At 45.9% G+C, this 15,084-nt stretch overlaps 1 protein-coding gene across 1 annotated transcript in view; it reads right to left on the bottom strand.

The window, feature by feature from the left end:
- LOC145359643 (microtubule-actin cross-linking factor 1, isoforms 6/7-like) overlaps positions 1-15,084 on the bottom strand; it is a 163,427-nt gene that overhangs the window by 101,680 nt on the left and 46,663 nt on the right. The window contains exons 5-6 of the mRNA XM_080214354.1: positions 14,891-15,067; positions 2,966-3,080 (exon numbers count right to left, since the gene is read on the bottom strand). Of these exons, the coding sequence (XP_080070480.1) occupies positions 2,966-3,080; positions 14,891-15,067 (292 nt within the window). The remainder of the gene's footprint in view (positions 1-2,965; positions 3,081-14,890; positions 15,068-15,084) is intronic.

Below are 15,084 nucleotides of genomic sequence, written 5' to 3'. Positions count from 1 at the left end.
CTCCACGTCCTTCCGGTAGTAAGGTGACCAGAACTGGACGCAGTACTCCAAATGCGGCCTAACCAACATTCTATACAACTGCAACATTAGACTCCAGCTCTTATACTCTATACCCCTTCTTATAAAGGATAACATACCGTAGGCTTTCTTCACCACACTCTCCACTTGCACTGCCACCTTCAAAGACTTGTGCACTTGCACCCCCAGGTCTCGCTGCGTTTCTATACACCTTATGGGCTTACCCTTTATCATATAACTCCCCTCTACATTATTCCAGCCAAAATGCATCACCTCACATTTATCCGGATTAAACTCCATTTGCCATATATCTGTCCAATATACTAGCCTATCAATATTCCGTTGTATTGCCAGACACTGCTCCTCGCTGCCCGCCAATCCAGCCATTTTCCAAGTCATTTATATATACTACAAAGAGAAGAGGTCCCAGTACTGAGCCCTGCGGCACACCACTAATGACAGACCTCCAGCTAGAAAAGGACACCTCCACTACTACTCTCTGTCTCCTCTTAGCAAGCCAGTTCTCTACTCATCTAGATACCTGGTCTCGTATCCCATGAGCCTTAATCTTTTCAACCAAGCTACCATGAGGGACTTTGTCAAACGCCTTACTGAAATCCATATCGATGACATCAACGGCTCGTCCTTCGTCGGCCGTTTTTGTCACCTCCTCAAAAAATTCTATCAGATTCGTAGGGCAAGACTTCCCCTTTACAAAGCCATGCTGCGTATCCTTAATCAGATCGCAACGGTCTAAGCGCTCATACATCCTATCCCTAAGAATCCTCTCCATCAACTTGCCTACCTCTGACGTCAAACTCACCGGCCCATAGTTACCCAGGTTATCCCTCCTACCCTTTTTAAACAACGGCACCACATTCGCTATCCTCCAGTCCTCTGGGACCTCACCTGTGTCCAAAGAAGACACAAAGATTTGCACCACAGGCCCAGCAATCTCATCTCTCACCTCTCTAAGCAGCCTAGGATAAATGCCATCTGGCCCCGGAGATTTATCAGTTTTAATGCTACCTAAAAGCCCTAACACTTCTTCCCTCGTAATTGATAGTTCCTTCAATTGGTCTACAGCTCCCTCGATAACCGTACCAGACATCAAGCCCCTCTCCTTTGTGAATACCGACCCAAAGTATTCATTCAGGTTCTCCCCCATTCCCTCAGACTCTAAGCACAATTCCCCTCGTCAGTCCCTGAGGGGACCAATTTTTCCCCTAGCCACCCTTTTGCTCCTAACATAGGAGTAAGACACCTTTGGATTTTCCTTAATCCTACCTGCCAAAGCCATTTCATGCCCCCTTTTTGCCCTCCTAACTCCTCTTTTGAGATCCCTCCTACTCTTTCTGTACTCCTCCATCGCTCTCTCCGTTCCCAATTGCTTAGACCTGACATACGCCTCTCATTTCTTCCTGACCAGGTCCTCTATATCTCTAGTAATCCACGGCTCTCTAATCCCACCTTTCCCATCCTTCCTCCTAACCGGCACATGCCTTTTCTGCACCCATTTCAGTTTGGAGTACTGTGCGCAGCTCACTACAAGAAGGAAGTGGAAGCTATTGAGAGGGTGCAGAGGAGATTTACAAGGATGTTGCCTGGATTGGGAGGCATGCCTTATGAGGATAGGTTGAGGGAGCTCGGTCTCTTCTCCCTGGAGAGACGAAGGTTGAGAGGTGACCTGATAGAGGTTTATAAAATGTTGAGAGGTATAGATAGGGTGGAATCTCGGAGGCTATTTCCCAAGGCTGAAGTGGTCGCTACAAGAGGACACAGGTTTAAGGTGCTGGGGAGCAGGTACAGAGGAGATGTTAGGGGTAAGATTTTCACTCAGAGGGCGGTGAATGAGTGGACTCAGCTGCCGTCGGTGGTGGTGGAGGCGAACTCGCTGGGGTCTTTTAAGAAACATCTGGATGAGTATATGGGATTTAATGGGATTGAGAGTTACAGATAGGCCTGGTAGGTATGGATATGATCGGCGCAACTTATGGGCCGAAGGGCCTGTTTGTGCTGTAGCGTTCTATGTTTTATGTAAGCCAGATAAGTGTGTGATGGTTCATTTTGGCAGGTCAAATGGGATGACAGAATATAATATTCAGAGTAAGACACTTAGCAGTGTGGAAGATCAGAAGGATCTTGGGGTTCGGGTCACAGGATGTTCAAATTGGCTACGCAGGTAGAGGATGTGGTTAAGAAGGCAGATGGTGTACTGGTCTTCATCAATCAAAGAGTTCAGTTTAGGAGTTGGGAGATAATGTATAAGATCCTGGTCAGACCCCAATTGGAGTACTGTGCTCAGTTCTGGTCGCCTCATTACAGGAAGGATGTGAAAGCTATTGAAAGGGTGCAGAGGAGATTTACAAAGATGTTGCCTGGATTGGGGTGGCATGCCTTAAGAGGGTAGGTTGAGGGAGCTTGGTCTTTTCTCCTTGGAGAGACAGAGGATGAGGGGTGACCTGATAGAGGTTTATAAGATGTTGAGAGGTATGGATTCTCAGAGGCTTTTTCCCAGGGCTGAAATGGTTGCCACAAGAGGACACAGGTTTAAGGTGCTGGGGAGTAGGTACAGAGGAGATGTCAGGGGTAAGTTTTTCACTCAGAGCGTGGTGGGTGAGTGGAATCGGTTGCCAGCAGTGGTGGTGGAGGCAGATTCGATAGGATCTTTTAAGAGACTTTTGGATGAGTACATGGGACTGGGTAAGATAGAGGGTTATAGGTAAGCCTAGTAGGTAGGGATATCATCAGCACAACTTGTGGGCCGAAGGGCCTGTTTGTGCTGTAGTTTTTCTATGTTCTAAGACAGGGCATCCCTACTTTCACAAGGGCACTTAGGGTTGAACAATAAATGCTGCTGAGCAGTGATGCCGACATCCCAAGAAAGTATCCAAAAAATGGAAATCCGGCCTTAAAATTTGGATTCTGTCATTTCAAAGGTCCTTACTGGCTGAGGCATGTGGTCGATGAGGAGTGTGATGCTCATTGTTCAGATTGGGGGAAGAGGATTTTTCCTCTCTCCCTATTCCAGGTTTCTTCCTCGTCAATTCATCCAGGAAAACCTGAAAGAAAGACAAGTCTGTAATCTCAGAGAACCAATGCAAATAGCAGCAATCTGTAAAATTAGATGTGAAAATCTAATTCAAGGTTGATTTGATTTCTGATATTGCTTCTAGTTTTAAGGATTAAAATTTAAAACCTAAATACAACTCTGATGTAAATGTAAGCCAAACAAGCTTGGGTTTATTATACTTAAAAGATAGCCTGTGTTTATCTTGCAAGATCAGGGATGATAGTGAAAATTTTGAGCAATGAAAGCTCTATCTGTAAACTTGTAGCAGAATGAGGGAGTTTGCATAATGGACAATTGGTGGCATTGTGGACAGTGTAGAAAGTTATGTAGGATTGCAACAGGACCTTGATTAATTGGGCCAATGGACTGACAAATGGCAGATACTGCTTAATTTAGACAAATGCGAGGTGATGCATTTTGGTCGATTGAACCAGGCAGGACTTACTCAGTTATGGGAGGGTGTTGGTGAGAGTTACAGAACAAAGAGATCTAGGGGTTCAGGTTCATAGCTCCTTGAAAGTGGAGTCACAAGTGGACAGAGTGGTGAAGAAGGCATTCAGCATGCTTGGTTTCATTGGTCAGAAATTAAATACAGGAGCTGGGATGTCTTGTTAAAGCTATACAAGACATTGGTAAGACCACAGTTGGAATACTGTGTACAGTTCTGGTCACCCTATTATAGAAAGGATACTATTAAACTAGAAAGAGTGCAGAAAAGATTTACTAGGATGCTACCGGGACTTGATGGATTGAATTACAAGGAGAGGCTGGATAGACTGGGACCTTTTTTCCGAATTACACAAATTCACAACCCTGTGTGTGAAAAAGTTTCTCCTCGACTCAGTCCTAAATCTGCTTGCCTTTATTTTGAGGCCATGTCCCCTAGTTCTAGTTTCATCCGCCAATGGAAACAACTTCCCTGCTTCTATCTTATCTATTCCCTTCATAATCTTACATATTTCAAGAACATCTCCCTTCACTCTTCTGAATTCCAATGAGTATAGCCCCAGTCTACTCAGTCTCTCCTCATAAGCCAACCCTCTCAACTCCAGAATCAACCTAGTGAATCTCCTCCGCACCCCATCCAGTGCCAGTATATCCTTTCTCAAGTAAGGAGACCAAAACTGTCCACAGTACTCCAGGTGTGGCCTCACCAGCACCTTATACAGCTGCAACATAACCTCGCTGTTTTTAAACTCCATCCCTCTAGCAATGAAAGACAAAATTCCATTTGGCTACTTAATTACCTGCTGCACTTGCAAACCAACTCCTTGAGATTCCTACACAAGGACATCCAGGTCCCTCTGCACAGCAGCACGCTGCAATTTTTTACCATTTAAATAATAGTTCATTATGCTGTTCTTCCTACCAAAATGGATGACTTGGTATTTACCAACATTGTACTCCATCTGCCAGACCCTCACCCACTCACTTAGATTATCTATATCCCTTTGCAGACTTTCAGCATCCTCTTTACACTTTGCTCTGCCACCCATCTTGGTGTCATCTGTGAATTTTGACACACTGCACGGAGTTCCCAATTCCAAATCATCTATGTAAATCGTAAACAACACTGATCCCTGAGGCACACCTCTAGTCACTGATCGCCGACCAGAGAAACATCCATTTATCCCCACCCTTTGCTTTCTGTTAGAACATAGAACATAGAACATTACAGCGCAGAACAGGCCCTTCGGCCCACGATGTTGCGCCAACCAGTTAAAAAACAATGACCCTCTAACCTAAACCAAACCCCTTCCATCCATAAACCTATCCACGGATCTCTTAAACGCCCCCAAACTAGGCGCATCCACAACTGCAGCAGGCAGGGCATTCCAATCCCTCACCACCCTCTGGGTAAAGAACCTACCCCTGACATCTGTCCTATAACTACCACCCCTTAATTTAAAGCTATGCCCCCTCGTGCTAGCTTTCTCCATCCGAGGAAAAAGGCTATCACTGTCCACCCTATCCAAACCTCTGATCATCTTATATGTTTCAATAAGGTCCCCTCGCAGCCGCCTTCTTTCTAATGAAAACAACCTCAAATCCCTCAGTCTCTCCTCATAGGACCTCCCCTCCATACCAGGCAACATCCTGGTAAACCTCCTCTGCACCCTCTCCAAAGCCTCCACAGGAAGGACGTGGAGTCTCTGGAAAGGGTGCAGAGGAGGTTTACCAGGATGTTGCCTGGCATGGGGGGACTGGGTTACGAGGAGAGATTGAAGAAACTGGGACTATTCTCCTTGGAAAGACGGAGATTGAGAGGGGACATGATAGAAGTATATAAGATACTGAAGGGAATAGATAGAGTTAATAGTGAGAGACTGCTCCCTAGACTGGGTACGAACACGAGAGGTCATCATTTAAGGGTGAGGGGGGAGAGGTATAATTTGGAGGTGAGAAGAAGGTTCTTTACGCAGAGAGTTGTGGGGGTCTGGAACGCGCTACCGAGTGGGGTGGTGGAGGCAGGAACGTTGGACTCATTTAAGATGCAGTTAGATAGGCACATGAGTGAAACGAGAATGGAGGGATATGGTAGGGGCTATTAAATAGGGTTAAACCTCGGGAGACACCGGAAGGGCAGGCTGTAAGATTAATATTTTTGTCTTTATTCCACAGGTGGAGGTCCACCTCGTGTCAAGCGAGGGGCATGCACACGGCGGGTCGTGCGTGGGCTGCTCTTGGAAGTCCAGGAGTGGCCTAGTACTTCATGTCGGTGTGTGTGCTTGATCCTGGACCGGTAAACGGGCGCCGCAACAGCTCAGTGACTAGCACTGCTGGCTGTGCAGACACATGGATTTGGGCCTGTGTCTGTGGGAGTTTGTGCATTCTCCCTGTGGTTGCGTGGGTTTCCTCCGGGCGCTCCGGTTTCCTCCCACACCCCAAAGATGTGCTCTTAGGCTAATCGGTTTTTACCAAATTGACACTATTTCCTCCCTGAATCTGACTGAGTAGGGTTCCATTCGTAGACATGCAGGGTAGAATAGGTGTAGGGTGATGCGGCGGTGCAGGCTTGTTGGGCCGAAGGGCCTGTTTCCCGTGCTGGGTTGTTCTTTGTTCTTTGTATCCTTCCTATAATGTGGGGACCAGAACTGCACACAATACTCCAAGTGCGGACACACCAGAGTTTTGTACAATTGCAACATGACGCTGCGGCTCTTAAATTCAATCCCCCTACCAATAAGCGCCAAGACACCGTATGCCTTCCTAACAACCCTATCTACTTGATTCCCAACTTTCAGGGATCTATGTACACATACACCTAGATCCCTCTGTTCATCCACACTATTCAGAGTACTACCGTTAGCCCTATACTCTACACATCCATTATTCCTGCCAAAGTGAATTACATAGAACACAGAACACTACAGCACAAACAGGCCCTTCGGCCCACGTGTTGCGCCGATCACATCAACACCTACCAATCTATAGACCTATCTATAACCCCCAATCCCATTAAACCCCATATACTCATCCAGAAGTCCCAGACCCCAGCGAGTTCACCTCCACCACCACTGACGGCAGCCGATTCCGTTCACTCACCACCCTCTGAGTGAAAAACTTACCCCTAACATCACTTCTGTACTTTCCTCCCCGCACCTTAAATCTGTGTCCTCTCGTAGCGACCATTTCAACCCGGGGAAATTGCCTCTGAGAATCCACCCTATCTGTTCCTCTCAACATTTTATAAACTTCTATCAGGTCGCCTCTCAACCTTCGTCTCTCTAGGGAAAAGAGTCCCAGCTCCCTCAACCTAACTTCATAAGGCATGCCTCCCAGTCCAGGCAACATCCTTGTAAATCTCCTCTGTACCCTTTCAATAGCTTCTACGTCTTTCCTATAGTGAGGCGACCAGAACTGCGCACAGTACTCCAAATGAGGCCTGACAAGGGTCTTATAAAGTTACCTCACACTTTTCCGCATTAAACTCCATCCTCCACCTCTCGGCCCAGCTCTGCAACTTGACCAAGTCTCCCTGTAGACTAAGACACCCTTCCTCACTATCTACCACACCTCTGACTTTGGTGTCATCAGCAAATTTACTAATCCACCCAGCTATACCCTCATCCAGATCATTTATAAAAATTACAAACAGCAGTGGCCCCAAAACAGATCCCTGAGGCACACCACTCGTAACTGAACTCCATGTCGAATACTTGCCATCAACCACTACCCTCTGTCTCCTATCCGCCAGCCAATTCCTAAACCAATTTCCTAAATCACCCTCAATCCCATACATCTGCAATTTCTGCAGAAGGCTTCCATGGTTAGTTAACCAATCCTCTATCCATGCTAATACATTACCCATAACACTGTGCACCTTTATCTTTGGTGCAGCACCTTGTCAAATGCTTTCTGGAAATCCAGATACACCACATCCACAGGTTCCCCATTGTCCACTGCACAAGTAATGTTCTCACAGAATTCCACCAAATTAGTAAACATGACCTGCCCTTCATGAACCCATGCTGCGTCTTATCAAATCTCTCGCAATGAAGGCCACTTGCCTTCTTTACCGCCTGCTGTACCTGCATGCTTACCTTCAGTGACTGGTGCACAAGGGCACCCAGGTCCCGCTGCACACTCCACTCTCCTAATTTACAGCCATTCAGGTAGTTTTTGCTTCCAAACTGAATAACCTCACATTTATCCAAATTATACTGAGTCTGCCATTGATTTGCCCACTCACCCAACCTGTCCAGATTATTATGAAGGATCTCATAAATCATAGAATCATAGAAAAACTACAGCACATACAGGCCCTTCAGCCCACATGTTGCGCCGATCTTATCCCTACCTACCAGACTTACCTATAACCTTCAATCCTGTTAAATCCCATGTACTCATCCAGAAGTCTCTTAAAACACCCTATAGAATTTGCCTCCACCACCACTGACAGCAGCCGATTCCACTCACCCACCACGCTCTGAGTGAAAAACTTACCCCTGACCTCTCCTCTGTATCTACTCCCCAGCACCTTAAACCTGTGTCCTCTTGTGGCAGCCATTTCAGCCCTGGGAAAAAGCATCTGAGAATCCACCCTATCTACACCTCTCAACATCTTATAAACCTCTATCAGGTCACCTCTCACCCTTCGTCTCTCCAGGGAGAAAAGACAAGCTCTCTCAACCTATCCTCATAAGGCATGCCACTCAATCCAGGTAACATCCTTGTAAATCTCCGCTGCATCCTTTCAATAGCTTCCACATCCTTCCTGTAGTGAGGCGACCAGAACTGAGCACAGTACTCCAAGTGGAGTCTCATAAGAACATAAGAACATAAGAAATAGGAGCAGGAGTAGGCCATCTGGCCCTTCGAGCCTGCCCCGCCATTCAATAAGATCATGGCTGATCTGTTGTGGCTCAGTTCCACTTTCCGGCCCTCTCCCCATAACCCTTAATCCCCTCTCTTATCAAAAACCCATCAACCCGCTTCTTGAAAATATTTAGCGAGGCAGCCTCCACCACTTCAACGGGCAGAGAATTCCAGAGATTCACCACCCTTTGAGTGAAGAAGTTCCTCCTCAACTCCGTTCTAAAACGCCCCCCCCTTTATCTTGAGGCTGTGCCCCCTAATCCTACTGTCTTTCTTGAGCGGGAAGAGTCTCTCCACCTCTATCCTATCCATCCCATTCATCATCTTATACGTCTCAATGAGATCTCCCCTCATTCTTCTAAACTCCAACGAGTACAAGCCTAGTTTATTCAGCCTCTCCTCATAGCTCAACCCCCTCAACTCTGGTATCAGCCTAGTAAACCTCCTCTGCACTCCCTCCAAGGCCAAAATATCTTTGCGCAGGTGCGGCGCCCAAAACTGCACACAGTACTCCAGCTGCGGCCTCACCAATGCCCTATACAGCTGCAGCAAGACCTCCCTACTTTTATATTCAATCCCCCTCGCTATGAAGGCCAGCATCCCATTCGCCTTCCTGACCACCTGCTGCACCTGCAAGCTGGGTTTTTGCGACTCATGCACAAGGACCCCGAGGTCCCTCTGCACCGTCTCCTGCTGCAGTTTTTCGCCACATAAGTAATAGTCCTTCCTACCATTCTTCCTACCAAAGTGGACCACCTCACACTTGCCAACATTAAATTCCATTTGCCATTTCCTGGCCCATTCGCCCAGCCTATCTAGATCCTTCTACAGACTCTCCACACCCTCCGCACAATTTGCCTTTCCCCCAATCTTGGTGTCATCTGCAAATTTCGACACCCTACACTCGGTTCCCTCCTCCAGATCATCTATATAAATGGTAAAAAGCTGAGGCCCCAGCACCGACCCCTGGGGCACTCCACTAGTCACCATCCGCCAATCCGAATAGCACCCGTTGACCCCCACTCTCTGCCTCCTATTTGACAAACAATCCTCTATCCACGCTAACACCCTACCCGCAACTCCAAGTCCCCTGACCTTCTGCAATAACCTCTTATGAGGTACTTTGTCAAACGCCTTCTGAAAATCCAGAAAGACCACATCCACCGGCTCTCCTCTATCCACCGCCCTAGACACATCCTCATAGAACTCCAGTAAATTTGTCAGACACGACTTCCCTTTAATGAAACCGTGCTGCGTCTGCTCTATCAAGCAATTCCCTTCAAGATGCCTCGCAATTTCCTCCTTAATGACAGATTCTAACATTTTACCTACCACAGACGTTAAACTAACCGGCCTATAATTCCCTGCCTTTTGCCTGGCACCCTTCTTAAACAACGGCGTAACATTAGCCGTTTTCCAATCTTCCGGCACTTCCCCGGAATCCAGCGATGTCTGGAAAATAACCACCAATGCATCCACTATAACCTCCGCCATTTCTTTCAGAACCCTCGGATGCATTCCATCTGGTCCTGGGGACTTGTCCACAATCAGCCCCTCCAGTCTGTCGAGCACCGCCTCTCTAGTAACAGTAATGTCATTAAGACCCTCCAGTCCTACCACCTCTCCATCGCTAACACCCGGCAAATTATTCACGTCCTCCTCCGTGAAGACAAACAAAAAAGTTATTCAATACCTTAGCCATATCCCCATCCCCTACCACTAGGTCCCCTTTCTCATCCTCTAAAGGACCAACATTCACCCTAGCCAGCCTCTTCCTTTTTATATATTTATAAAAACTCTTGCTATCCTTTTTTATATTAAGCGCTAGCCCAGCTTCATAGTTTCTCCTACCCTCCTTTATCAACTTCTTTGTCAATCTTTGTTGACATTTAAACCTCTCCCAATCCTCTTCTCGCCCACTACTCTTAGCTACTCTAAATTCCTCCGCTCTTAATTTAACACTTTCCTTCACCTCCTTCGTTATCCACGGCTTATTACCTCTCCTCCTACAGTCCTTTTTGACCATCGGAATAAATTTCTGCTGAGCACCAAGAAAGATCTCCTTAAAGATCCTCCACTGCTCCTCAGCAGACCCACCCTCCAATGCACTCCCCCAGTCCACATTCGCCAATTCTTCTCTCATCCTACCGTACTCCCCTCTATTCAAACAACGGACGCGTGTCCGGGAACCCACTTTCCCCTCCTCCATCTGCACCGGAAACTCCACCATACAATGATCACTCTCTCCAAGAGGATCCTTCACCAGGGTCTTATACAGCTGCAACATTATCTCCTGACTCCTAAACTCAATTCCTCGATTGATGAAGGCCAGTACCCCATATGCCTTCTTAACCACATCCTCTACGTGCAAAGCCGATTTGAGAGTCCTATGAACCCAGACCCCAAGATCCTTCTGATCTTCCACACAGCTAAGAGTCCTACCCTTAATATTTTATTCCTTCATCCCATTTGACCTGCCAAATTGTACCACTGCACATTTATCCAGGTTGAAGTCCATCTGCCTCTTCTCCGCCCAGTCTTGCATCCTACATGTGTCATGCTGCAACTTCTGACATCCCTCCAAACTATCCACAACACCTCCAACCTTCGTGTCATCGGCAAACTTACCAACCCATCCTTCCACTTCCTTATCCAGGTCATTTATAAAAATCATAAACAGCAAGCGTCCCAGAACAGATCCCTGGGGCACTCCAATGGTGACTAACCTCCATGCAGAAAAAGATCCATCTACAACCACTCTTTGCCTTCTGTGGGCAAACCAGTTCTGGATGCACAAAGCAATGTCCCCTTGGATCCCATGCTCCCTCGTTTTCTCAATAAGTCTTGCATGGCGGACCTTATCGAACACCATATAAATCACTTCCACCGCTCCTCCTTCATCAATGTGTTTAGTCACATTTTCAAAGAACTCAACCAGGCTTGTAAGGCATGATCTGCCTTTGACAAAACCGTGCTGATTACTTCTGACTATATAATTAGTAATTTTAATCAGTAATCTCTAAACTGTCTGTGCTTTATATGCTCTGTCTGAGGCCAGAACTCTCCATTCACCTGACGAAGGGGGTAACCCCGAAAGCTAGTGAGTATATTATCAAATAAATAGGTTGGACTAAAACCTGGTGTTGTCAGACTTTTTACTGTGTTTACGCCAGTCCAACGCCGGCATACCCACATCATGTATATTATACTTCTCTAAATGTTGATAAATCCTGTCTCTCAGGATCTTTTCCATCAACTTACCAACCACTGAGGATAGACTCACCGGTTGATAATTTCCTGGGCTATGTCTATTCCCTTTCTTGAATAGAGGAACCACAACCGCAATCCTCCAATCCTCCAGAACCTCTCCCGTCTCCATCGAAGACACAAAGATCATCACCAGAGACTCTGCAATCTCTTCCCTCGCCTCCCACATCTCTGTCTGCATCCTCGTCACAGTTCACCCTCCCACCCAACTTGGAATCATCTGTAAATTTTGAGATGTTACATTTTGTTCCCTTATCCAAATCACTAATATATATTGTGAATAGCTGGGGTCCCAGCACCGATCCTTGTGGCACCCCACTAGTTACTGCCGGCCAATTTGAAAAGCACCCATTAATTCCTACTCTTTGTTTCCTCTCTGCCAGCCAGTTTTCTATCCATTTCAATACACTTCCTCCAATCCATTGCACTTTAGTCCTGTACAATAATCTCTTGTGCGGGATTTTGTCAAACACTTTCTGAAAATCCAAATATACCACATCAACTGGCTCCCCCTTGTCAACTCTACTAGTTACATCTTCAAAGAATTGATGTACAATTTTGCCTTCTAAAAAACCATCCAGACAGTTACATAGATAAGATTGATATAGAGGGATATGGGCCAAAAGCGGGCAACTGGGACTAGCTTAGCTTAATGGTTAAAAACTGGGTGGCATGGACAGATTGGGCCAAAGGGCCTGTGTCCTTCCTGTAAACCTTTATGACTCTATAATTGAATCCATTAGCAATATAATTTTTTTCTATGTGTACAGAATCAAAAAGTTGTGATGAAGGTAATGAATTTCTCATTTAATCATTGCATGGTAGAGGATTTTATTTCCCAAAGATTATTGAAACCAAGAGATGATAGGGAGGGATGGACTTAATATAATCACCATCACCAGGGAAAGGCTTCAAGGAAACTATTCGGCCTAAAGTGTGAGAAATTGCCAACACCAGGTAACCTGCATCCTTGGGTCTGGAAGAAGTGGTGATTCATCCAAATCATTAATATAAATGTCAAACTGAAGGCCCAGCACCGCTGGTCACAGGCCTTCAGTTTGAAAAACAAACCTCTACAACCACCCTCTGGCTTCTGTCGTCAAACCAATTTTGTATCCATTTAGATACTTTACCCTGGACCCTGTGAGATTTCAGTTTATGCGATAACCTACCATGCGGTACCTTGTCAAAGACCTTGCTAAAGTCCATGTAGACAACATCAACTGCACTGCTCTCTAATTTCTTGGTTATGCCTTCAAAAAACTCAATCAAATTTATGAGACATGATTTTGCATTCACAAAGCCATGCTGAGTGTTCCTGATCAGTCCTTGCCACTCTAAATGCCTGTAGATCCTGTCTCTCAGAATACTTTCTAACAATTTACCCATTGCAGATGTGAGGCTCACTGGTCTGTAGTTCCCAGGCTTTTCCCTGCAGCCCTTCTTCAGCAAAGGCACAACATTTGCCACCCTCCAATCTTTAGGCACCTTATTTGTGGCTATCAATGATTCAAATATCTCTGCTAAGGGACGTGCATTTGCCTCCCTAGCCTGCCACAGTGTCCTGGGATACACTTCATCAGGTCCCAGGGATTTATCTACCTTGATGCGCTTTAAGACTTCCAGCACCTCCTTGTCTATTATATGCACGTTCCTCAAAGTATCACTATTTATTTCCTCAAGTTGCCTAACATCCATGTCTTTCTCAACAGTAAATATTGATGAAAAATATTCATTTAGGATCTCATCCATCTCCTGTGGATCTGCACAGAGATGACCTTGTTGATCCTTAAGAGGCCCTACTCTCTCCCTTGTTACTCTTTTACCCTTTATGTATTTGCAAAATATCTTTGGATTCTCCTTTGCCTTATTTGCCAAAACAATCCATGTCCCCTTCTGGCAGGGTACCACAGGGTTCATGCTGGGACCCCAGTTATTCACAATATACATTCATGATTTGGACGAAAGGATTGAATGTAATATCTCCAAATTTGCAGATGACACTAAGCTGGGTGGCAGTGTGTGCTGTGAGGAGGATGCTAAGAGGTTGCAGGGTGACTTGGACAGGCTGGCTGAGTGGGCAAATACTTGGCAAATGCAATATAATCTGGATAAATGTGAGGTTCTCCACTCTGGGGGCAAAAACAGGAGGGAGGATTATTATCTGAATGGTGACAGTTTAGGAAAAGGGGAAGAGCATTGTGACCTGGGTGTCATGGTGGAACAGTCACTGGAGGTTAGTGTTCAGGTACAGCAGGCAGTGTCTCTCTTCCTGTTTATATATTTAAAGAAGCTCCTATTCCTGGCTGGTTTATCCTCTTAGTTTATTTTCTCTCTCTTTATTGTCCTTTGTTGGATTCTGAATTGATTCCAGTTTTCTGGGCTATCACTGACTTTTGCCTTCTTATGCACTCCTTAATACTTAATACTCTCCTTAACTTCCTTGGTTAGCCATGGCAGCTTTATCCCTCTCTCCTCCTTACAGGGATATATTTTTACTGAGAGTTTTGAATTATCTCCTTAAGTACAGAGGAGATTTACAAGGATGTTGCCTGGACTGGGAGGCATGCCTTATGAAGTTAGATTGAGGGAACTGGGTCTCTTTTCCCTGGAGAGACGAAGGTTGAGAGGCGACCTGATAGAGGTTTATAAAATGTTGAGAGGAATGGATAGGGTGGATTCTCAGAGGCTATTTCCCCGGGTTGAAATGGTCGCTACGAGAGGACACAGATTTAAGGTGCGGGGAGGAAAGTACAGAAGTGATGTTAGGGGTAAGTTTTTCACTCAGAGGGTGGTGAGTGAGTGGAATCGGCTGCCGTCAGTGGTGGTGGAGGCGAACTCGCTGGGGTCTTTTAAAAGACTTCTGGATGAGTATATGGGGTTTTATGGGATTGGGGGTTATGGATAGGTGTTGATGTGATCGGCGCAACTCGTGGGCCGAAGGGCCTGTTTGTGCTGTAGTGTTCTATGTTCTATGTTCTATGTTCTATATCTGCCATTGCTTGCTTCCTGTTTTTGCTGCTAATCTATCTGCCCAGTCCACTTTTGTGAACTCTATCCTCATTTCATTCTGAATTAACCCTGAAAATAAAATTCACTGACTTACCAAACTCCATCTTCAGTACTCTAACGTAGCCCAAAGCAGCATTCCAGTGCAGGAAACTACCCTTGGGACAATACACAAACCAAAGCCTTTTGCGTAGGGTTCCTTACTTGATGATTTGAGATCAACTCTTCAATTTGAACAATGTCATCTGGGAGAGGTTCTTGATCTCTCAGAGTCAGTGTCCCTGCTGCTACCGCTAGCCATTCCTCCAGTCGATTCATGTTCTGGTGCCGTGATAGAGCTGCTTCAATTCGATCTCCCTGCAGACAGAGCCAGCTCATCACCTGAAATATAACATCAA

Source organism: Carcharhinus amblyrhynchos, chromosome 2 (genome assembly GCF_965287045.1).
Source record: "Carcharhinus amblyrhynchos chromosome 2, sCarAmb.v2.hapA, whole genome shotgun sequence".
Taxonomy (NCBI): Eukaryota; Metazoa; Chordata; class Chondrichthyes; order Carcharhiniformes; family Carcharhinidae; genus Carcharhinus; species Carcharhinus amblyrhynchos.
Note: the sequence above shows the minus strand (reverse complement) of the source record. Positions and strands in the feature narration are given on the sequence as shown.